The 23982-nt window shown below is 45.5% G+C and overlaps 1 protein-coding gene across 3 annotated transcripts in view; it reads right to left on the bottom strand.

Moving 5' to 3' along the window:
* The window catches only part of KTN1 (kinectin 1), a 3101875-nt gene that overhangs the window by 1896313 nt on the left and 1181580 nt on the right, over positions 1–23982 (bottom strand). For all 3 annotated transcript variants that reach the window (XM_069637667.1, XM_069637665.1, XM_069637666.1), the window contains one exon: positions 10173–10241. In XM_069637667.1, the coding sequence (XP_069493768.1) occupies positions 10173–10241 (69 nt within the window). The remainder of the gene's footprint in view (positions 1–10172; positions 10242–23982) is intronic.

Here is a 23982-nt window from a genome sequence, read left to right as displayed (position 1 = left end):
CTACAGAGTAAAGTGCAAAGAAGCAGTTCTGTTCTCCTGTGTACTGCGGAGAAGTTGAGAGAGGAGCCTGGAGAGCGAGGAGCCTGCAGAGAAGCCTGTAAGGTCGAAACTGGACTTTGTGAACCTAAAGCCACAGTCTGAGAGATAGAGTGGCAGAGCTACGGTGGGATGCCTGCAAAGCGCCTTGACAGTTGGCCAGTGACCAGCAAGAGAGAAGTAGTGAGACGGAGAAGCAGTGGCATGAACTGTATTGGTTAGACTGGGTGGTCCGATAACTGCACGGGGACCGCCGACAAGAGCAGACCGCAAAGCTGCAGGAGCAAGCAGGTGAGAAGTAGACGGAACTGTTGTGGCTGCGTGACCTGTAGTGGGTGGACTGTTGAGTCCGAAACTTGCGCTAGAGCAAGCAACAGTATTGGGCAATCAAGTAAAGTGGGCCCAACACGGTGGAAGCAGAAGAACGTGAGAGATTGAAGCACGGTCCCAAGCAGAACCGGTGAAACATTTCCCAAGAGGAAGGTAACAAGAACTACTCAAAGTCTGGGAGAGAGCCAGGGGAACTGTGAGAAAGTGAAGTTTGAAGTTGGCAGTAACGTGAACGAATGGGTAAGGTAACTTGCCAAAACAGTTCTGAAAGATCACTGAACTGAAAGAATCTAGAGGGCTAAGGATGCCTCTACCTTGTCCCAGTGTGGCCAACAAGTGGAGCAGGAAGCAAGTAGAGAACAACCCTTTGTACAAACTGCACAAATTGATGAGTAGGCTGAGATTACTGTGATGAATCAGAGGTGATCATCCCAGAAACCCTGGCCTGGACCTTTTCTCAAGTGGCCAGGGAAAGGCAGCCGCTACTTGACCTGACCCTGTCGGTGGTATTATACAGGAGGATTACATGAACGAATTTCAGGTCCGGGGGAATGGGAGAACCACCTGGATAATTTCCCTAATGATCATACAGTCTTAATGGCTTATTGTAAAAACTGATTATTTTGATCTTAAAATGAGTAAGAAAACATTTAAAGGCCTTTCAGGTGCGGGCCAAAGAGAAGCAGCAGAGAGAAGTTTTTTATTTTTTTTTTATTTTCATTTATTTGTATATGGCTCAGTTACAAAAATAAGAGGGCCTTTACAAAATATAAACAACACATAAACTTACAATATACATCATAAAACATAAAAACATCCTTTCATATAACAAATGAATAAAGAGTAAAGACATGTAATAACAAATAACTGTTTTGTTTAAGTAAAAGAGGGATGCCAAAGATAACAAAGATTAAAAAAATTGATATAAAAGTCAATGGAAAAGGAATAAAGGAAAATGGTATCAATTTACATGTCAATATTGATAATGTTAGAGTCGGTGTAAATGTTTAATTCTTTCTCTATCAGATCACAAAATCGCACTAAAGCATAAATAAGCGGTTTGTGATTGCCTTGCATCATTCGAGCCCATAGAAAGGGTATAGAATCGGTATAATTAATATTTACAAAATCTGAAAGAAGAACCGTTCTTTGATCTTTGAAATGAGGACAATATAGAATCAAATGCTGGAGTGTTTGTTGTTTCATAACAAGTGGGAAATCTACAGGACTTATTTCCACTATGCATCTTGGTACCAGCCCAGTTTGCGGTTCGTTCTTTGGTATAAAGCAAATTAAATTTAAATCGTATAAAAGCATCACGGACATGGTTACATGGAAATATGTTGATATAATCATATCGCGGTAAACGTTTTTTTATGAAAAGATGGTATTCTGTGTAAAGTTTGTATGATCCAATCTGATCAATAGTAGTCAGCCAGTCCAACTCAAATAAGAGAGAAGTAGAAACTGGAGTCGCTGCTGTGCCGGCAGCGGAACGCTGTGCAGAAAACATATCAGTGGTTGGGACTCCTGGTTTATGCAGAGGACGCACAGCAGGAAACAGTAGTGAAGCCAGCAATCGAGAGAGAGGGAAGCTCTCTGTGTCCTTTGAACAGCTCTGGTATTGGGTTTTCACCAGAGTGCACAGAGCTGGGAAAGATCCAATAACGGTCAGTGGCGGCAAACTGACAGGATCTGTCAGACGCTGAGAAGGTCCGAACAACAAAGAAGCAATACTGGCGAGTCAGATGGAGACGACAGGGTACACCAGTGAGATAGTCAGAGATAAATGACCCTGGGGCCCTCCAAAGGGAACCGCTAGGTAATAATGATCAATTTGAATACCGAACAATTGTATTAAGGCAAACTGGGTGCAACTCCTCTACTGAGGGATTCCAAATAGGGGAATATTGTAACCAGCATTGCCAGAGCCAAAGAGAAGCAAAAGTAAAGCAAAGTGTACAGAATTTTCCTAAAGAGGGATATCCAATAAGGGGACATTGTAACCTGCATTGCCAAAGCCAGAGAACAGCCAGAAGTGATACCAGGCAATCTGAATAGAACATTCACAGAACAACCTATCCAGAAAAAGAAAGTTGTAAACCACACTGTCAGCAGCCAAAAGGTTGTATTTATACACAAACAAGATTGCAGGGGCAAAACATTTCTTGTAAAAGGGATCAATGGGAAGAGAACTGTAACTTGTATTGCCAAAGGCAAATAGACTTACAAGAGAATCAGTATGCTTTTGTGAAATATCCTTGTGGAAGAAGATGTAAGCCAATTGTGCTAGAAGCCAAAAGACTAACCAGAGAAACAGTTGTTGGTTGAAATCTCCTCAATGATGATTCAAGTGTTGAGAGTTTGGAACACGCCTTACCACAGAGCACAAGTTGTAGTAGTAGGAGTTTTATCCTGGCAGACAAACCAGGAAAGGGACACATTGTAGTTAGTGCTGGCAGCCGAGTGTACCAGAATGAGGATAAATTGAAGTACCGTGATTGTAGAAAAAGGTTATGGTGGAAAAGACGTGTCAATTCCACCACTTTATTTTGATGAACTTTTGCATAACCATCCTGACTAAAGTGTTACTTATAAAGGAGAAGTCTGATGTGATTACAAGGGACTTGTCATCAGAGAAAAGAACACTTATGTTTTATTTTGAATTGATGTTTGAGGAAACAGGACTTTTGATTTGCCTAACAGGAGGTTGTGGAAAAGTTAACAATTGTTTTGAAGTGTGAGCAATCCTTTGGGAGTCGGACAGTCACTTTGCCAAGTGAAGGATATATTGAATGCAAAGAACTTTGCATTATACACAGAGGCGTAGCCAGGATTATATAAAAACGGGGGCCTAAAGCTAATGCAGTTGGACCCAGCTCAGTGACGTGAACATCTGTAAATAACCACACAGCGCTGCTGAGTGGGCATTAACAGATTCTGGGTGGGCCTGGCCCACTCAGACTCTACCCTGTCTACGCCTCTGATTATACATTGAGTGGAATAATGCCATTTAAGAGAACTTTCTTGAAACTGATCTTTGGTTTAGAAATAACTGCATTGATCCAGGGGGAGGGTATCCAATCCTTGTCACAAGGATTACTGTTTATGACTTTTGTGTTTGAATTCATATTTCATTTTCTAGAGTTTGAAACAGCCCAATAATGAATTCATAATTTTGTTGTGTGTATTATTCTGAGGGACAGATACGTTCGAACACTAGGTCATCTTTCTTTACCCTTAGTTTATTAGGTAGCGAAATCCTTGTTAAGTTAGGGAAAGATAAGTGTTTGTCTCGCCCCTTTTTAATTAGTAAAATGGCAACTCGTGTGAAAACTACACCTGTGTCTCCACCTCGCAGTTCGGACTCCTCACATTACGCCAACCTAAAGAACAGCCTAAGAACTTTGTGTCTGAAAGATAAGGGAAGGGAGCCATTCTCCTACCCCTTTTAACAACTCTTGGTTAAAGAGACATTTGTTTTGGAATTAACTTTCATTTTGCTAGGAGCACTGTTTTTGAACTTTAATTTGAGGGACTTGCACCCAGGGGAAGGGAGATATTCTCCTGCGTCGTGGAAAGACTCTTTCGTTAGCCCTTGTGTTATAGTGGTATGGATAGGTGAGGCGTTAGACCAGGACAAAATATTTGTTTTGGACTTAACGGATATCCTGACAGACCCAAGCTTAGTTGATCTAGGTAGGGAAAAAACCTTGGATAGGCATAGATAGGTTTCTTTATCTCTTTAAAGCAACGTTTGTAGGCTAAACATGCTGCTCCTTGGTCAGTCTCTCAATCCTAGACCACCACAGCACTTGGAGGAATCCAGTGACTGTAAGCTGGACAGGAGGATATTTCAGAAGCTGCAGGAGTTTTGCGCCTCTCTCCGAGTAACCTTTTTGCTTTGTGGCTGGCCACTTTGGAGGGTCAGAAGGAGGCGTCAGACTAGAAGTTGCCATGTTTTTATTGAAATAGTAGGAAAATGCCTAACTCTCCCTAATTTATGGGATACCCCATAACACAACTAACTAGGGTGCTCGTCATCGGTTTGTGAAATCCAAAAGTAAAACCTGTCCTCTGTCCAAAACTAAACTATGCTCACCCTACCACTAAGACAAAACTAAAGTCCAGAATAATGACTCCCTTCTCCTGGATCAGCTTTCTCATGTCAGTTCCTTTTTTAATAACAAACCCTCTGATAGATTACCAAAATTCCCCCCCCCCCCGCCCCCAACTATGGACTGACCACCACTTAATCGACTTCTCCATTACTATAGACAAAAATAGCCAAAGATAAAGTCATGGCACCTCCTCTCCCCACCAGATCAAAAAAAAAACATTACACCTGACAAACTTCTACCACTTATCCTTCCCTCTATTAATGCCCTCTCAAGCAGCTCAGATCTGGATCACCTGGTGGATCTTTACAACAAAAGCATGACTCAAGACCTTTACACCATTGCGCCACTCAAGTTACGCAAGAGTAAACAGCAGGCACACCTTAAAGCACTAATATTGCAAAAGAGAAAATTAGAAACCCTATGGCAACATTCCCCTACTGAGGAAAACAAACTGCAACTAAAGGACTTTGCAAACAACTACAAAAAACAAATTATCCGTACCAAAAAAGATCTCGTCAATGAAAGAATCACAAATGCCAGTTCCAACACTAAGGAACTGTTTGTGATCCTTCGGGAATTAGAATCCCCTATACCTCCACCTGACAATATACCTAATGAAAAACAATGGTGCACTAGCATCCAGAATACCCTAGCCAACAAAATAACTACACTTCAAATCAAAATTGCACAAAAAAGCCTCCCTGCCTCTTCATGAGACACTACCTACTATCCATTCTAAAGACCTGCCTGGTCCAGCACCATTCACATTTACCAAAGTATACATTCAGGAAACTGAAAAAATGATGGCATTCTTGAAGCCCTCCAACTGTAAGGGTGACAATTGCCCTGCCCAAATAATAAAAGATGCTGCAAGAGATTTAGCCCCCTTTATCTCTAAATTAATCCATGCCTCCTTCTCAACTAGTACTGTCCCAAGCAATTTAAAAGAGTCTTGGGTCTTTCCTCTTCTCAAGAAACAAACGTTAGACCCATCCATCCCTACTAACTACAGGCCCATCACCACGCTACCCTTCCTTCGCAAGATATAGAGTAGCCTATCTTCAAATTCAGAACTATCTTGAAGCCAACCAGCTTTTAGGCTCCCGTCAATCCGGATTCAGACCACAACATGGTACGTAGATGGCCTTAATTGACCTCAAGGCACAGATTGACAAGCTCAATGACAAAGGCAACACTGTCATGTTGCTCCTTCTTGACCTGTCGGCAGCCTTTGACCTGGTGGACCATGCAGTTTTATGCAAACACCTAGCATTGGCTGCCCACTTCTCGAGCTAAGCCATAGCGTGGGTCCAGTCATTCCTAGACAATAGAACAAAGAGTTTTCTCCACCTCGGCATCGGCAGACCCAATGCACACAACATGTGGCATTCAACAAGGCTCTTGCGTCTCACCAACTATGTGTAATATATTTACCAAGCCCCTATTTGACAAATTGGACAGACTGGGTGTACCCTACACGAATTACGCAGAAGACACCCAGATCCTCATTCCCCTTTCGGCAATTTTGCTTCTGATACGGCCTTGGTAAATTAAATATACATCCCCATTCAGGCATGGATGGCAACCCATGGCCTCTGCCTGAATGATGATAAAATAGAGATCCCGATTCTTGGCTCTGTTACTAATTTAAAAAAAATTAAACATTAACTACTCTACCTTCAACATCGATGGCAATATAATCTCAGCAGCCAAAAAGTCAAGACGCTAGGTTTTTACCTTGACTCTATCCTAACCTTGAGAAAACAGGTAAACTCTCTGGCCTCATCTACCGCCTATAAACTAGTTGCATTATGTTAGCTAATGCTCTAATACCATTTAAACTTGACTACTGCAATTCCCTATATGTAGGAGCCAATAAATACATTACTAACAAACTCCAGACACTGCAGAATAATGCCCTTAGAACGGCCCTTAACATACCTTCCAAAGAGCATATATAAAATACGAGAAGAGATCACCACTGGCTTAAAATCAGTGATAGGATCCTTCTTAAAACCGTCTCGTTAACTTTTAAGTGCCTTAATAACACAGCACCACCTTACCTTAAGGAAAGAATTATCAGAAGTACAAATACCTAGATTTAGGTAAAAAAAAAAAACAGGTGGAAACAGCTTTCCGGTAAAAGCTGCTCAGCAATGGCATGCACTCCCACTTATCTCAGAACAGACCAATCCTACTACAGATTCAGATGCAAAACCCTTAACTGGCTACGATCTAACGATCACTACGAATGACCCACTGACACTAGCCTCTGAACCTTCTCCTGCACTTGATGATACTTCTGTACCTGGCTCCCGATTATACCTTATCCTGACCTTTGCAATTATGTATACATTGACCTTATTTGTCCACCTGTCTATACAATGTATGTATGCATGTATGTATGTATGTATGTACCTGTTAGGGAGAATTCTCTGTTTAGGCTGAATTTCCTAACCTAGTGAGTCCCCCAGCAGCTTTGCTGGATTTTTGAGGTTTATTTTTTTCTCCTGCCAAGAGTGAGACTCTTTTACCCTCACTCTTGGACATGATTTGAGAGTGTTACTGTGACTTGCTATGTGCTTATGGGCTAGGGGGTATTTTTTCCCCATAGGCTATCATTGGTTTTTGAATGTGTGTTACACAGCACCCTCAGTGCAGTAACACAGGGGTGTCATAGAGACCCCCAAACATAGACTCCACACCCTGGGACTGACTACTGTCTCCCTGGGTCTGTAAAGTTGCCATTGACTTTACTAGTCTTAATTTAGGAACTTAACCAGTACAAACCATCTTACTGTGGAAGTACTGGTAGGGGCAATTAGATTGCCCCTGGGTCTGTTTTCGAGGGGGTACTGTCCCGTCCCCCCTCGCCGAGTTTCTGGCTGGTGGCAGTGGATACCACAGAAATATTCCACCGGAATATTTCCCAATGGGATTTCCCATTGATTTTAATGCACCACTTTTTGGTGCAATGTTAAAGATACCGCCGGTTTATTTATTTAATATAAATTCACCGGTTGGGATTTTTTGCCAGAACTCGCCGCCAAAATGGCGTCTAGGTTCACTTCAGTAACCCTGAACCCGAGTCGAGCCTTTGTTCCACTTTTGGCGGGCTTCTGCACAGAAGCCCTCCAAAGTGGTGCCATTCTGTCTGGGTACCACAGGGGGTGTGGGAGGGGGTTTAGGCACCCTGGACTGAGTTGCCTTGCCAACTCATGTCGCACTCTAGTGTGATTGGCCCAAGTGGTGAGCCACCCCGCTCACCACTTAGCATGTTTGAGTGACAGCTAGGCTGTATGAATGGGGGTTTGCTGCATAAAAGCAGGGGTTTTGGGACTGGTTCTTCAGAAGTCGCCACAGGACCTAAGAAGCAGAAGAGGGAGAAGCCGAGACGACCTGCCAAGACGACACCACCGGTGAAGCCCTGCGGAACCGTCTCACCACTTTTTCCGACGACAGAGGAGATCTCCCTCCAGAGAGTCTCCTTCCCTTAACTGGTGGGGACAACCAGTTGCTGCCTTCTTTTCGCCGTCCCGAAGCATCTCGTGGCCGCCTTGCCTGTGCCAAGCACCCCGGCAACCGGGATACCACTTTTTACCTCAACCGCGAAAGAGGTGTAAACTCCTTTGTGACCGGAAAACTCCACGGCTGGCCTCATCCCTGGTAGTGCAACGACCTGCAGCTTTCCTCCACGTCGAGCTCACCTCTTCCCCTGGACGACGCCGCAACTTGCACCCACTACCAGGAACAACTACCACCGCTGGAGGATCCTTTCCACTTTTAAAGGTACTGTGTTCCGCCCGGCCTCCCTTGCCACCGATTGTACGGGGTAGATTTAGCCCTCGGCTCTCGAACCTGGGTAGGTCAGGGACACCCTAACTAAACTTTTCAGAACCGTAGTAAAACCTTTTCTACTTACCTGCAAAGACTTGCGACATTGTGTGATCTTGGGCATATTTTTACCTGGCTCTCTCTGAAGCGGGCCCCAAACGAATTCTCCTTGTTCCACCATTGACTGTCTTTGCTAACCTTCTGTGAAAAGTGTTTTACCCTACTGCTCTCATTATTTCTGCTTTTTCCTCCCTTTTCTAATAACTTGTTGGAGTGCCATCTGACGTTAAGCGCTCACCTCTGTTTGGAAATAAGTGGTGTTAACTTAGACTTGTCCAACAAATTACTAGGGATGTACATATAAGTAATAGTGACTGTGTTTTGACTTACTTACCTTTTTCTGTGCTAGTGTAATTTTATGAGTGTGCCTTAAAAAATAAATAAGTATATACCTTTACACCTAGCTCTGGTCAGTGTTTGTTTGTACTACTGTGACTCTGTACCTATCCTGTATCCTCTATATACTGCCTAACTCTTCTTGAGGGAAGTCTGACTGCTCAGCCACAGCTACCACAGTGAATCTGTGTGGTACAGACTGCTACCAAGTGGGTTTACTGCCAACACCTGTAATCTTAAATCTTTTGCAGTGGTCCCAGAGGGAACTGCACAGGTTTCTGCTTAACAGTACCCCTACCCTGCCTTTCCCTTCCATGTAACTAAGCTGCAAGTATCCTTTATATACTCTTACGCCTAGTTATCTAAGGGTTCGGTGCGCCCTACAAATTGATACATTATGGAAAATCTTTTGCAGGATTTGGGCCCCTTTGGGAACATGCCTTCTCTCCTTTCATGGTCATACAGCAGGCTTGGTTTACGTCAGGTTAAGATTAATTCTAAAACTTCCAGCCATCTCCTCTTTTGTTTTGCTTAGGTCAGGCTGTGCCAGGCAAGATTAGTCACGGTGACTCCCCCTCTCTGCGCCCCAACAACTCACAGAGGTCACAGTTTCTCTACCTTCCCTGCATAAAATTAAAGTATAGATGGATGTTTCTAGTGAAACTGTCTTAATCAGATAACGTGGATGATCTGCACATACAACATAGAACTTGGTCTTTGGGAGGGTTCTTCCCTCTTGGTGCACAAGTTCAAGGCCACAGAAGGGATATTGGCCCGCATGTACCACCTGGGTACGTTTGAGCCTGAGAGACCCCCTCGAACCTGTGGATGCCCCTGTGACAGTTGTAGTGAATTTTCTTGCGTCCCTATTTGCAAAGATTTTACATGGTCATCACTCTGCAATGTATGTAGGTCAGTTTGTTGGAACATGCATTCCTATTGTGTCATCATTTAAGGGGCATTAGATTATCATTCTCTTTTGTCCAGGTACTTGGTTCACTAGAATGTTAATACAGTCTAACTTGCTAACCGGTTGGCCGAAGTATGAGGTTCTGCTTCTGAAAAGGCTGTCAATGAATCTAGCTAACCCCTTTTACCTGGTATTCTTCAGGGGGCATTGGACGACAAAAGCATTGGATGTTCACATACATTTGTTTATCCAGAACCATTGATTATCTAGTTTCTTCTTAGAGCTTGTGTGAATGGAATGCTTGAGGTAAGGAAATAACAGCTTAATTCCTCTAAATTAACATCGACTGTTTTTGGCCCAGACCTTTTCCAGATGTCTAATAAACATAGCCAACAAAACTGTCACCTCTTCCAAATTATAAGCAGCACATGGAAGATTTCCCAATGAGCATGCAATCACCAAGTGTGAAGATGAGCTACTGCAACCTTAGACAGGAATCCTTGATCACTTTAGAACTTGACATTTCCATGAGCCAAAATAAATACCTGATCAGCCTGCTGAGCCTTCAGATTTTCAATTTCTTTTTGCATAGTACAGTTCTGTTTCCTCAAACCCTATGTAAAAAGAGTATATTATGAAAGAAATGGCATCAAAAAAAATCCAAGAAAAAACAATTCAGAGCAAGCACTGATGATTAAAGCATGCCAATGAGAGTAAACATTACAATTAATTACGTAAAATCGTCATTTTACTATGAAAATTCACAGCTAAAGGGATCTAAAGATGCAACAGTAACCTATAAATCGCTGACTGTATGGATTATTGCAAATCACTCGAGGGATGAAATGGCCATCGTGAGCAGGAAGCACCCTCACAAGAACTTAAAAAAAAAAAATGGCTATCCATCTCTAGGGTTGATATTATCTTCAGTGCTTCATCTAGTGAAATCATTCCAATGTCTGTGAAACAGTCTTAGTACCTGGATTTCAATGGAACTCCGAATGAAGAGAGCAACCTCGAAGCTCTAAAGCAAAGGTGTTGGAAAGTCAGGGGAATGAGACTGGTCTGCCACACAAGAGAGGGTAAAAAATGGAAAAGAAACAGTGCAAACTCGCTTAATAGTGTACATTATGAACGCCAATGCCATAGGATCAGTAATCGTCTACACTCCCTTCCTCCAGATCTTTCCTTTGACAAAGTTCTCTATCAGCTTTACCTCCTTTGTCAAACTAATTAATTCAGCAGTCACAATAATTTCCTCTGGAACGTCACTATTTTCTAGCTAACAAGACAATGCCTACTCAGATTCACCGCACATCTCATACTCTAGCTTCTGCCTCTCATTCTTGTAAATACACTGAATTGTATCTATCCGTCCACTTCTACATGCTATGATGAATCTGGCAATGTTATCACTACTTTCAGGTGGGGTACCTCCCCTAACGTGGCCAGGATGAGGCAGATGCTCTTTGATCTGAAGCCAAGGGATGGTTATTTGAGGGAGGGTCACAGAGGGAGAGACAACCCTCATGGAGGTAGAATCAGCACAGCCAGTGGGTCAAGGAGACTGATAGCAGACCAGTCTCTGTTAGAACCAAGGTTGCAAGCAGCAAGATTGTATGGAGAAATCTAAGGAGAACAGTGTGTGAAGCATATGTGACGAGCAAAGCAAATATAATTGAACATCAAAGGAGTGACTGAACATTTGAAGCCAAGATAGATACCGTAATACAGAGTGGTCCGGTGCCACATGGGCGCTCATTTCAAGGTCTCTGTTAGGTATCCGACTGAGAGGTGGCAAATGTAAAAAGGAATTGTGAAATCAAAGTGGTCCTGCAATGGGTCAAGCTAAACCCTGTGCACATTCGAAAGTCTTCAATAAGTTGAAGCGACCTGAAATTGGTCTGTGCCCAGCTGAGGGAGACTAATTGTGTGAGAGGAAGGATCTGAAACCGAATGAGGGGATCTGGGGTGAACCGTGAGTCACCTGAGAATTCTCTGAACATTGGAAAAGGGGATCTGAGGGAGATCCAGGTTGAAGAGTGAATCACCCAAATTGAGTACTTGTAAGAGGAAAGGAACTTTTTGTTTGTTTTGGTCATCAGGCCCTCTGACTCGAGAGGTTTTGATAAAGAGACTTGGGCACAGAAGGCCCTGATGCTGGTAATGAAACTTTATCCTTGTGCCGAAGAAGCCAGAGTGCTATGCTTGAGTGAACCACCTTAACCCATGCTGAGAACGTGGGGAAGGGAGGTCAACGGCCTGAACATCCTGACATGTCATTTTGTGAACAATTATTTTTCATAAACACTACCCCACACTATTTGTATCTAGAGGTAAGGATTAGCAGCAATATATATTTTTTTTTTTAGTGAAGGCCCTTTTATTTTGACGAGACTTCCTAGGACTTCATTATTATTATTATTATTTGATGGTCGTAGCTTGATCCCACCTATAGATTTAGGATTGGATAGGGGCTTTTATCACCCCCTTGTTGAAGTTCAATAAACACCCTTGAACTGTGGTCACTTGTGTCTGTTTTACTGTTTATACCACGCCTTCCTTACAAGTCCAACCAATGAAAACACTCCTCCTCCTTTGAGGGGTGCAGAGGTGGGTAGAACACCCGAAGATCTATCGCCTGATAAAGATGGAATTCTGACACCACCTTAGGCAAGAACCCGGGTCTCACCTTAAGCAATACATTTTTTGTATAAAAAACAGAGAAATGGTAGTTTGCAAGAAAGGGCCTGCAACTCGCTGACCTATTTGGCCAAAGGGATAGCAACCAAAAAGGCTTTTTTTAACGTAAGCAGCCATAAAGAACAAGAAGACAATGGCTCAAAAGGAGCCGCCATCAGAAAGTTGATAACTAGGTTCAAATCTCAATCCGGGACAACAATAGTAATAGGCAGAAACGTATTCACAAGACCTTTCCGGAATTGGGCCATAACCAGGATCATGAAGAGCCTTGATCTGGAGACCTTTTGAACACAAAGTCGAAAAGTATCCTTTGACTGTGGAGATGTGATTAATCAAATGTTTCCTGGTGACAGACTTCATTTCCAAAGACTCTCTCATATCGACAGTAAGCTGGAGTACATTAGCTTTTGCAGATTTTGCAACCTTAAAAGATAAAAGAGTACTCGTAAGGAAACCATGACAAACTTTGAGGACAAGCTCAATTGCCTTTGTTTTAAATGAGCCCAAGGCTCTGGCTACCCCCCCATTCACCTGTTTAAATCTAAAGGACTGCTTCATGACAAGTGGCTCAGCCCCAATGTTTGCAGAAAATCTCACCCCCAGGTAGTCAAAATAATCCACTCTTGGGATTAACTCCCTATAGCATAAAATAACTGAAAACCTTGGGTGCGCTTCCTCATGCAGCAGACCATAACAGCTCATTTCTGTACATGTATCTATCCCCGGTGTATCGATGAATCAGGAGTAAGCATCAACAAGGCATTGTAAGGATCTGGGGTTATGAGCCAATAGGATTATCATCTGCATAGGCAAGTTGGGGCAAATGCCCATTGCCAAGCCTGCAAGAATCCGAGGTGGATTTAAGTAAATGGTCATATAGGCCATTAATATAAATGACAAAAGAGCAGAGGGGCCAAAGAACAAGTTACTCTCTTACCTGGTAACGTTCATTCGATGAGATGGTCCGATGACGTATTCCATATCTATGACATGTAATCACCACAGCTGTGCTGCTTCGGAAAATCTTCGGCGTCTGCGTCGATTACGTCAATACGCCGCCCTCGAGGACCTCCTCCGACAGCAGACGTCACTAGATGTTATAAGTAGGACGCACGACGCCCGTAGCCTCAGTTGTAGTTTTTTCCCCAGAACTTGTGGCACCAGTCTTCTGCCAGTCTGACACACAAAGCCTTGTGGAAACGTAAGCTGCAATCGCATAAGAAATTCTGTAGCGGGGAAGGCAGGGAGGGAGCGATATGGAATACATCGTCGGACCATCCCATCGAAAGAACGTTACCAGGTAAGAGAGTAACTTTTTCTTCGATGGGGTTGGGTCCTCCGATGTATTCCATATCTATGAAAGACTCCCAAAGCAGTACCAATGCAAGTAGGTGGGAAACAAATTTAGAAAACAGAAATTTAGAATGCCCAATCAAATTGCAGAGTAAGGACCACCTTGCCAAAGGCCAGAACCTGCCCACGGATGGAATCGGGGGAGTAGTGACATACAAAAGTATGTACCGAAGCCCTGGTGGCTGCATCACAGATGTTACGAATAGGAACACCCCTCTGTAGGGCAGTAGAGGCAGCCATAACCCTGGTAGAATGGGACCGCAAGCCGACCGGTGGGTCCGTACACGCCAAGCAGTAACACTCAGTCAAAAAAATCCAGCGAGACAGTCTGTTTCGTCACAGCTTGTCCCAATCGCTTTCCAGCGTAACCAATGAAGAGTTGATCGTCCACTCTGACCTGGGACATGCGTGAAATATAAAAGCTAAACGCTCTCCTAGGATCAAGCCTATGGAGCCTCTCCTCTTCCTTACCAGGATGTGGAGGAGGATAGAACGCCGGAAGAACAACCTTCTGGCCTAAATGAAATTCCGACACCACCTTCGGAAGAAAGGCAGGACGAACTCTAAGGACAACCCTGTCCTTATGAAACACAGTGAAGGGTGGCTTAACTGAAAGTGCCTGTAACTCTCACTCACTCTGCGAGCGGAAGTGACCACAACCAAAAATACAGTTTTAAGAGTTAACAGTCTCAAAGGGCATGAATGCAAAGGCTCAAATGGAGTACCCATCAGAAACTTGAGAAGAAGGTTCAAATGCCAACCGGGCACCTGGAAAGGTGACGGAGGGAACACATTAGTGAGCCCTTTCAGAAACTGAGAAATTAAAGGAATTTTAAAACAGGAACACTCTTCAGACGAGCGCTTAAATATGGACAGCGCCGCCAGGTAACCTTTAACGGTACCCACTTGCAAGCCCCTGTGGGCCAAAGAAAGCAAAAAAGACAGAACCATGGGACTGTCATATGCAAAAGGATCCACATTCTTAACCCTGCACCAGTCGCAGAACTTATACCAACGGTACAGGGACTTTGTTGCGGGCTGTCTGGCCGAGAGCAACACCTCCATCACGTCTTCAGGGAGGTCCCAATCCTTATACCTCAGCCTTTCAGAATCCAAGCGTGAAGGTTGAGGGATCTGACCTCTGGATAGAGAACCTGACCCCCCCCTCCCGTGAGAGCAGATCATCTCGGTAGGGACGACGTGAGGGAAGATGGACAAGTCGAGAAGGTCCGGGTACCACGTCCTCCGGGCCAACGCCGGAGCAATGAGGATCATCCGGGAACCGAATCTCCGTAACCTCCGCAGTACTTGCGGGATGACGGCGACTGGAGGAAACGCGTACAGCAGTGGGAATGACCACTCCACCACAAAACGCGTCTCCTAAGGCTCCTTTTGGAGGAAATTCCCACGAGCAGAACCTCTCGCACTTCCGGTTGTCACTGGAGGCGAAGAGATCCACGTGAGGGGTCCCCCAAAGGGCGAAGATCTCCAGGAGAATCTCCTGAGCCAACTCCCACTCGTGAGAGATCGCGCTCTGCCTGCTCAGAGCGTCCGTCACATTTTCGTCTCCGGCCCGATGAACTGCAGAGCTCGAAACTTCCTGCTGGATTGCCCAGAACCAGAGCTGCATCGCCTCCCTGCAAAGAGGAAGTGACCCTGCCCCCCAGCCCTTTTTGTTGAGGTAGTGCATGGCCACCGTGTTGTCCGTCAGGATCAGGACATTCTTCCCTCGCACGGTCGGCAGAAAAGCCTTCAGGGCTAGCATAACGGCCCTCAGCTCCAACAGATTGATATGGAGTGTGGACTCCGACGGAGACCAACGACCGCTGACTGTCAACTCGTTGGCATGAGCTCCCCATCCCGTGAGGGATGCGTCCGTCACGATCATCACCTCCGGCCAGGGTAGCCAAAATGGAGCCCCCTTTATCAGATTGTCTTCGACGGCCCACCACAGAAGGTCCTTGGCGACCGAGGACGGCACCTGAACAGGGTCCGACAACCTGCCGGAGGACTGAGACCACTGGACCTTGAGAGCCCATTGCAAAGATCTCATTCGCAACCTGGCCTCTGGCACCAGAAGAATGCAGGATGCCATGAGGCCGAGAAATCTCAAAAACTCGAACGCTGGGAGACTCTGGGCAAACTGAAACTTGTGCACCATCTGCTGAATGTGATGAGCCCTCACCTGGGGAGGAAAACACTGCCCCAGGGACGTGTCGAGCACTGCGCCAATGTACTGGAGCCTCTGAGTTGGTGTCAAATGGGACTTCTTTAAGTTGAGGGAGAAGCCCAGCTTGTGGAGGGAGTGGCAGGTGACTGACAGATGATCCAGGACTTGCTCGGGAGAGCGCGCCTTGATCAACCAATCGTCCAGGTAGGGGTAGACGTGAATCCCCCCTTTCCTGAGGTGCGCTGCCACCACTACCATGAGCTTGGTGAAGACCCTTGGGGCGGAGGTCAATCCGAACGGCAGGACCCGAAACTGAAAGTCTGAGTCGCCAACCGCGAACCTCAGGTGGTACTTGTGCTTTGGATCTATCGGCACATGAAAATAAGAGTCCATGAGGTCGAGAGACACCAACCAGTCCTGAAGTTGAAGGGCCTGGAGGACTTGAGAGAGAGAGAGTAACCATCTTGAACTTGTCTTTACTGAGGAGTTTGTTCAAACCGTGCAAGTCCATGATGGGTCTCAAACCCCGTCTTTCTTGGAAATCAAAAAATAAGGGCAATACCATCCCTTGTTCCTCTCCACTACAGGCACCAGTTCTATGGCGCCTTTCTCCAGCAGGGATTGAATTTCCTGCGCATGGAGCGGATCCGGACTCTTCAAAGAGAGATTCCCCGGTGGATTGTCTTGAGGCCTCTGCCGGAAAGGAAGACTGTAGCCGTGGGTTATGATCTCCAGAACCCACACATCTGAAGTACTGGCGCGCCACTCTGCAAGATGCTGCGCCAGCCTTACCCCAACCGGCGAATCATGGGACATAGCCTCATGACTGAGCTGAAGCAGCTGCGGCGTTGCCTGAGGGCAAAGAGGCAACAGCCCGAGCGACTTTGGCACTTAGAGTACCTTGTTTTCCCACCTCTGGCACTCCTACGGTGGCCCCTTTGACTGGCAGCTCCTCTCGCTTTACCAAAGGACGAGTAATAACGAAAGGAACGTCCCCTCCATTGCTGTCCCCTAGGACGAAAAGGCGGAGGTTGGCGAACTGCAGCGCCCAACGACTTTGCTGCAGCTTTGGAGGTCTGCAACCTCTCAAGGCTCTCTTCAGCCTTGCTGCCAAAAAGATGTTCCCCGTCAAAGGGCATGTTGAGTAGCCGGGCCTGCACATCAGGATCAAACCCCAACTTCTGCAACCACGCAAACCTGACGCAATCTGCCATGTCCAAATCCGACTGAACGGCCTCACACATGGCATCCTTGCCATCCTGAACCATGGCAAGGAAACCATCCCATTCGTCCCCTTCGGGAATATGTTCAGCCGCTAAGGAAACAGTTCCACAGAGTGTGCGTGAAACGTGACGAGGCACATAGTTGGCCGCCTGAAGCACCATACCCCCTAAAGAAAACACTTTCTTCACCCAGCCGTCAAAACGCTTGTCGTCCCCAGCAGGAGGGATGGTAGGATACAACGCCTGCTTTGCTGGGGCCGTAGCCGCCTGCACCACCAAACTCTCCGGAGTGGGGTGCTTGGTCAAGTAGCAGGGGCCGTTACCGGCTGGGAGGTATTTTCGCGGCAAAGACTTGCCCACTGCCGGGAGACTCTCCGGAGCAGTCCAAGCCGCCGCCACCCTCCTCTGTACAGGCATATGGAACGGCAGTACCGGGTCAGTTGGTGGACCTTGGTCGAGGATATCCGTAAGGTCATCCTAAAGAAAATCCCCTGTGGGAGCAGACCATCCCAAGTACTCGGTGACCCTAGACATAATGCGCCGGTACGAGGAGTCGGCATGAGTGCCAGGCTCAGGCCTACATCGTGCAGGGACTGCCTCAGGTCCTCAATCTGGTTATGGCCCGAGAGAATCTCGTCCGGCACCATATCAGGAACCATGCCATCATCAGAGCCCTCATCCACCTCTGAAATAAACTCAAGATGGCGGTAAGAAGGCACAGAACGTGGAACAAAGCCATGCTTGACCTTGGCCAGAGCCTTTCTAGGGGGTTCCACCGAGCCCCGGGTACCCCCATCGAAACAGCCTCGAAAGGCATCGACACAGGCCTCGAGGCCGGAGCCCCGAGCGTGTCCTTCGACAGCCCAGGCGCTGATGGTGCCGACGACTTCTTCGGAGGCGGGGCCTTGAAAGAGTCCGTCGACGACCTCGGCGCCACCGGCGTCGACGTCTTCCTCGAAGACATCACAGGTTCACACGGTCTCGAGCGCGTCGAGGACCGGACCTGGACCAGGCATAACGAGAACGATTCCCCTTTCCAAGCAGGACCTCTCCCGCAAATCGTGCCGACCACCCGAGCCCGAAGGCGTGCGAGCGGTGTCTCTCGACCGACCCCACTCGGAGGCGCGGACGGACCGGTGCCCTGCGATTCGAGAATCGCTAACATTTTCTTGCCGAAGGAAGCCCATTCCTCCGGCGTCGCCTGCTTGGTAGGGTAAGCGACCCGCCGACAGGCGATGTCCTCGGAAGAGGACGGGGAAGGCGACCGATGACAGAGGAGTGGCGGGACCGACCCCGGGACCGAGACCCACTGGACTTCCGATGACGACGCAGAGAGTCGCCTCTCAAATCGTCCGTCGAAAGCCCTGCAGACCTCGACTTCCGTGGCTTAGACACCTTACCTACCGATAACAACTTCTTGCGCTCCCGCAAGGCTTTAGACGTGAGCAACTGGCAGTCGACAGTCATCCGTGTCATGGGCCTTCCCGAGGCACCAGAGGCAGGCGTCGGGCGAGTCCGTAACCGACATCTTGGACCCACAGTCCCCGCACTTCTTAAAGCCCAGACGCGGTGTAAAAGACGAGGTAGACATCTTCACGAAGAAAGACTTCACAAAACGAAACAGGTTCGAAGAACCGAGAAAGAACTCCAAAGAGTCGAGGCGCGCCGAGATCTCTGAAGCGAACACATTCGCTGAAAAAACAGAACTGAGGCTACGGGCGTTGTGCGTCCTACTTATAACATCCAGTGACGTCGGCCGTCGGAAGAGGTCCTCGAGGGCGGCGTATCGACATCATTGACGTAGGACGCAGAAAGATTTTCTAAAGCAGCACAGCTGTGGTGATTACTGTCAGATATGGAATACGTCAGAGGGCCCAATCCCGTCGAAATTTAACTACTATAATGAGTTGATAGAAGCTGCCCCTAACTCTACAAGTAAACTTTTCAGCATAGAAAAACCAAAGGTTCTGTCCTCCCCTATGCTCCACCAGAGGAGGACTGAATTAGTGCAAAGGGCTTTTGCTGGCAAAATTCAGAAAGCTAGAGATTCCATAATCATGGCTAGACAAGCATCAAATATGGACTCATTCTTATTTGACGTAGAATCAAGACAGAAAGAATTAGTGAGTTTTGTTTTACTTTCATTCCATTTCGGAAGACGAGGTGGTCAAAGTGTTGGTGAACATGAAACGTTGATCGTGTTCTGAAAACATAATCCCACCCAAAGTTATATTGGAAAACAAGGAACTGTTTGCCCCAGTCTTGACTAAAATAGTCAATGCATCTTTCCAAGATGGCATAGTACCTCAATGCATTAAGGAAGTTACTATTACTGCCTTGGTTAAGAAGCCTGGTTTAGACCCGAAGGACCCTGGTAACTTGCGCCCAATAACTAATTCGAACTGTATTCTTAAAGTTAAGGATAAAACAGCAAACAGCCAACTCCAATGACATGTTGAAGCCAATAATATCCTCCATGAGCAGCAATCGGGCTTCCGTGCTGTACACAGCACGGAGACGGCCATGCTAGACCTTAAGACAAGTATGTTAGCCATTCTTGATAAGGGCAAGACAGGGCTATTTATGCTCTTGGACCTTATTGCAGCCTTTGATCTGGTTGGCCACCAATTATGACAGCAGGTCCTGGACAAAATGGGGGGTGCTCCACTGTTGCATTGGCATGGCTGGCATCATTTTTGGCAGACCGCAAAGCAAATGTGCATTGGGGGGAAATGTTCTCCAAAGCTGCCCTCATAAGTTTCGGGGTTCCACAGGGAGCTAGTCTGTCTCCCTTACTCTTTAACCTTTATATGAAATGTCTGTGCGTCTCCCTTACTCTTTAACCTTTATATGAAATGTCTGTGCGATCTACTAGAAAGCGTCTGCGTATGGTTTACCAATTACGCCATCGACACCCAGCTGGTGCTGGATGGAGACTATTTTTCAGACAGTGCTAAAATCTCTGCAGTATATGGCATTATAGAAAAGTGGATGGTGGGCCATTGGATGAGCCTAAATAGTAAAAAGACAGAGCTGATGATTTTTGGCACCCGTCAGGCAAGAGCTAAGTTAGGAGCAGAATACGAGTCCCTCCACATTAAAGATACACGCATTCAAGTGGCTGCTCAGGTTAAAACCCTTGGGATGATGATGGAGGCATCCTTGGGGGAAGAAGCCCAGGTGAATAATTTACATAAAAACAATTCCTATTATCTACGCCTACTGAGAGCTATCCGACCCTTCTTAAGTGAGAAGAGCGCTGCCACCATTGCCAGGGCTATCATCTTGTCCCGCTTCGACTATGGCAACTCATTGTTGCTTGGGGCCTTAAAGAAAGGCGTAGAGCGATGCCAGATTATGGAGAATAATGCGGTACGCGTCATCAAAGGGATCAATAAAAGAGATCATGTATCCGAAGGAAGGAAAGCCCTGCATTGGCTTAGGATAGAAGACAGGATTCTCTTTAAACCTTTGACCCTAGTCCACAGGTGCTTGCATGACTCGGCGCCAGCGTACCTTGGAAAAAGATCCAAAGATACACTCCGAAACGGTCATTGAGGTCAGAAGGTCACAACAGGATACAAGTGCCCTCATTTAGCCGAGTGATGGGTTCTGGTAGATCCTTCCCAATGCGGGCAGCTCAACACTGGAACATGCAGCCATACTCCCTCTGTCTTGAACCTAACTACAGAACCTTTAGGAAGCACCTCAAAACCCACCTGTTCAAATAAATATGCCATTGAGTGTTGAAGAGCCGGTTAACTCAGTTGTCTTAGTCTTGTTCTAGTTGCATGTTTTATGTTATCGTGCCTTGATGCCTGCGGGCTGTCGGTGCGCTATAAGCATATAAATGAAAATAAATAAAAATATGTATGACGTCACACGCACCCGTGTGTTGACGTCACTAAGCATATTTAGCATTCACCTAAACAAAATGGCGCAGACGGGACATGTGGAACGCAGTGATAAGCCATTCACGGTTTCATGAGAGAAAATTCAGAAAAGCATGCAAGTTTACACTTGGGAATACCACCAGAGAAATATTAAACGCACAGCGCCTTGGGAAGGATGATAGTTTAACTAATGGGTCATTTTACTTTTTAAGTATTAATATGGACAAGATCTCTATTAACTAATGGGAAACAACTCAAGTAGTGAGTATTGATGTATATTACATCGTTAATCTTTAAGCATTTAATTCAATTTCTTTTTGGATACGTTTCTTGCATAGGCATTATTTTGTTATCTGTACACAGATAAAACCAGATTAATATACCAGCAGTTAATGAGCAACATCCTGAACACTAAATGGATATGCAGAGTTAATGATAGTAAGTTCAGAATTCTATTTAACATCAAACGCGCAACGATAAATATTATTTTGCCCACAAGAGGAGTGGGATGGTCGGACAGATGGCCGGGAGGGCACGGGGAGGTGGGTGGCCAGGATCACAAACTTTGGCACAAATAGTAGGATTTCAAGGTCTACAGTAATGTCATAGAGTTTGCGTACAAAAAAATGTATTGCATAATAAAGCAACAGGACAGCGTGCAAATCCTTATAGCAATTTGTTAAGCCAAAAGAATATCAATGCAGCTTTACTTTACACATCCTGAATGGCAAACTAAGTTCCAGAATGCAATTTAATGCCAATGGCGTGGTAAATATGTGCCAAGTGTGTGCATACTGTTTGGCTGTACCGAATGTTGGGGCTAGGATTTGCTTCATACACGATTACTGCCGGGAAATCAGTTTTCCATCATCTCTACAGCGAACTGCATTCTATTAAATAGCCTGCGAGCCTCAGCTTGGGATTTTCGCAGCACACCGATCCTTTGCTACAAATAGCCCCCATAGCGCATAGAGCGTGCGCGTTAGGTGTGTACATAATGTTTGGCTGTTTGACTGGAGGACTGAGGGGAGTGGCAGTGCCTTTGACATTGAATGTACTATTTGAGAAGTAACATGAAAAAAGGTAAAGTAGCTGCTATGAGGAGCAACTCGTTGGTAGAAATGTCAAAATGATTGTAAGCAGCAAGATCTCTGCCCTTTCCCTTTTAACTGGCTATGGAAAGACCAGTTATTATTGACCAATGAGTTGATCCAATCAACTCCTAACTTACCTAAATCACTTGCAAAAAGATCGACTTTTTCAACCCGATCTCTAAATTAAGTAAACCTTTAAAACAGCCAGATATGGGAGGTGAGCAACTTATACTTATTAATGATGAACAAAATCTTGATTGGGAGGAGGAGAATATTAAAGAGGAAATAAATGACTTTTTAATGGACACTCCCCCAATTTTTAAAGAACTAGATACTTCATCCTCAGAAAGCAAAGAATCAGATATGAAATTGAAGGATTTGCGAAGGAAGAGCCTGACAAGTCTATTCAGAATTTGTTTATTTATATGAAAAGATAGCGGGTGATGTTAGAAAGAATTTAACAATCCTTGAAAAGATACAAGTTAAAATTGAAAAATCTGACTTAACGATGCAGAAAATACAAGAGACTGTGACACAACTAAATAATAAAATGGAAGCGCAAGTTAAAGAAGTTTCCCCCTAACAAGAATGACTATATGATATACGATATGATAGGATGTGACATTTATAACACACCTGTAGACAAGTGTTTCAATGCGCAAACAAGTGTAGACCAAGTGTGGACCAGCATGCGCCTATGGAGGAACCTAGTATATCGGAGATAGAAACCCTGGAACTAGACAAAATTCAACAGTCCTCAGCAATATAGCTAAGTCAACCATTGGGGACGAATTTGTCAGAATTAATTCACCGCCTGTAATTGAGATTAGTGACACACTCACAGAACCAACTGAAATCTGCCGGGAAAAAAAACCCCTAATTCCCGCTTCATTTTGGATTCAAAGAGCATGTGAGCAGTGAACTACTTTGACTGACCTTGTTTTTATCTGCCATCATCCAGGCACTGCGAGCGCTGCTCTTGCCTGTCCCATACCGCTTCCTGGAAGAGGCGGAGTCAGTCGGACCACGTGTGTGATCACGTGACTGGTAGCGTGTTGAAAACTGCGCTCGAGCCGCTGGAGCGGCGCTTCATTTTGGATTCAAAGAGCGTGTGAGCAGTGAACTACTTTGACTGACTTTGTTTTTATCTGCCATCATCCAGGCACTGCGAGCGCTGCTCTTGCCTGTCCCATACCGCTTCCTGGAGGAGGCGGAGTCAGTCGGACCACGTGTGTGATCACGTGACTGGTAGCGTGTTGAAAACTGCGCTCGAGCCGCCCTTGCGGCGTTAAGCCCGACGGCGAAAAGCCCACTGGCTGTTGTGCGGCTGTTTGGCGGCGTATTCAGAAGGGAGACTGCAGTGATTAGTCACTTTGATCCCTGAGGATCTCTATTATTAACAGTGCTAACGTTCAGGTTTGTGCTGAAAGTAGTGAACCTAATTATATATTGCTAGAACATGAAGATTCTATGATTATATTATATGCGCTGGTGAGTGAGGGCGAAGCTCTATTCCAATAAATTGCTGATATTTGACTATAAAGTGCTAGGTGCTTGTCACCTTATAACGTGTTAATTCGTATTTTACCAGGTTATGGGTGTAAAGCTAGATTAGTTTTTATTCGACATTGTCTATTTCTGAGATTTATTTAGCAGGTCGAGAACTCTGTCTCCTTATTAATACATTGCACAAGAGTTATATCTTGCACTTTAACAATGGCTAATGGATTGCGTAGCGGGCGGTGTACTGAGGCAATATTGAAAGCTTGTACTGAAACTAATAATGACTCTTTAGGTCACAAAAGGAGTATTCTTGATAATGAGCCATTCGATAATAATACTTTAGCTGAGGTAGCTAAAGATGATAATTTGAATCGTAGCGATATTCCAACACAAGCTACCCATTTGGCTCAGATTCA

Source organism: Ambystoma mexicanum, chromosome 14 (assembly GCF_040938575.1).
Source record: "Ambystoma mexicanum isolate Mex_15411 chromosome 14, UKY_AmexF1_1, whole genome shotgun sequence".
In the NCBI taxonomy this organism is placed as follows: Eukaryota; Metazoa; Chordata; class Amphibia; order Caudata; family Ambystomatidae; genus Ambystoma; species Ambystoma mexicanum.
Note: the sequence above shows the minus strand (reverse complement) of the source record. Positions and strands in the feature narration are given on the sequence as shown.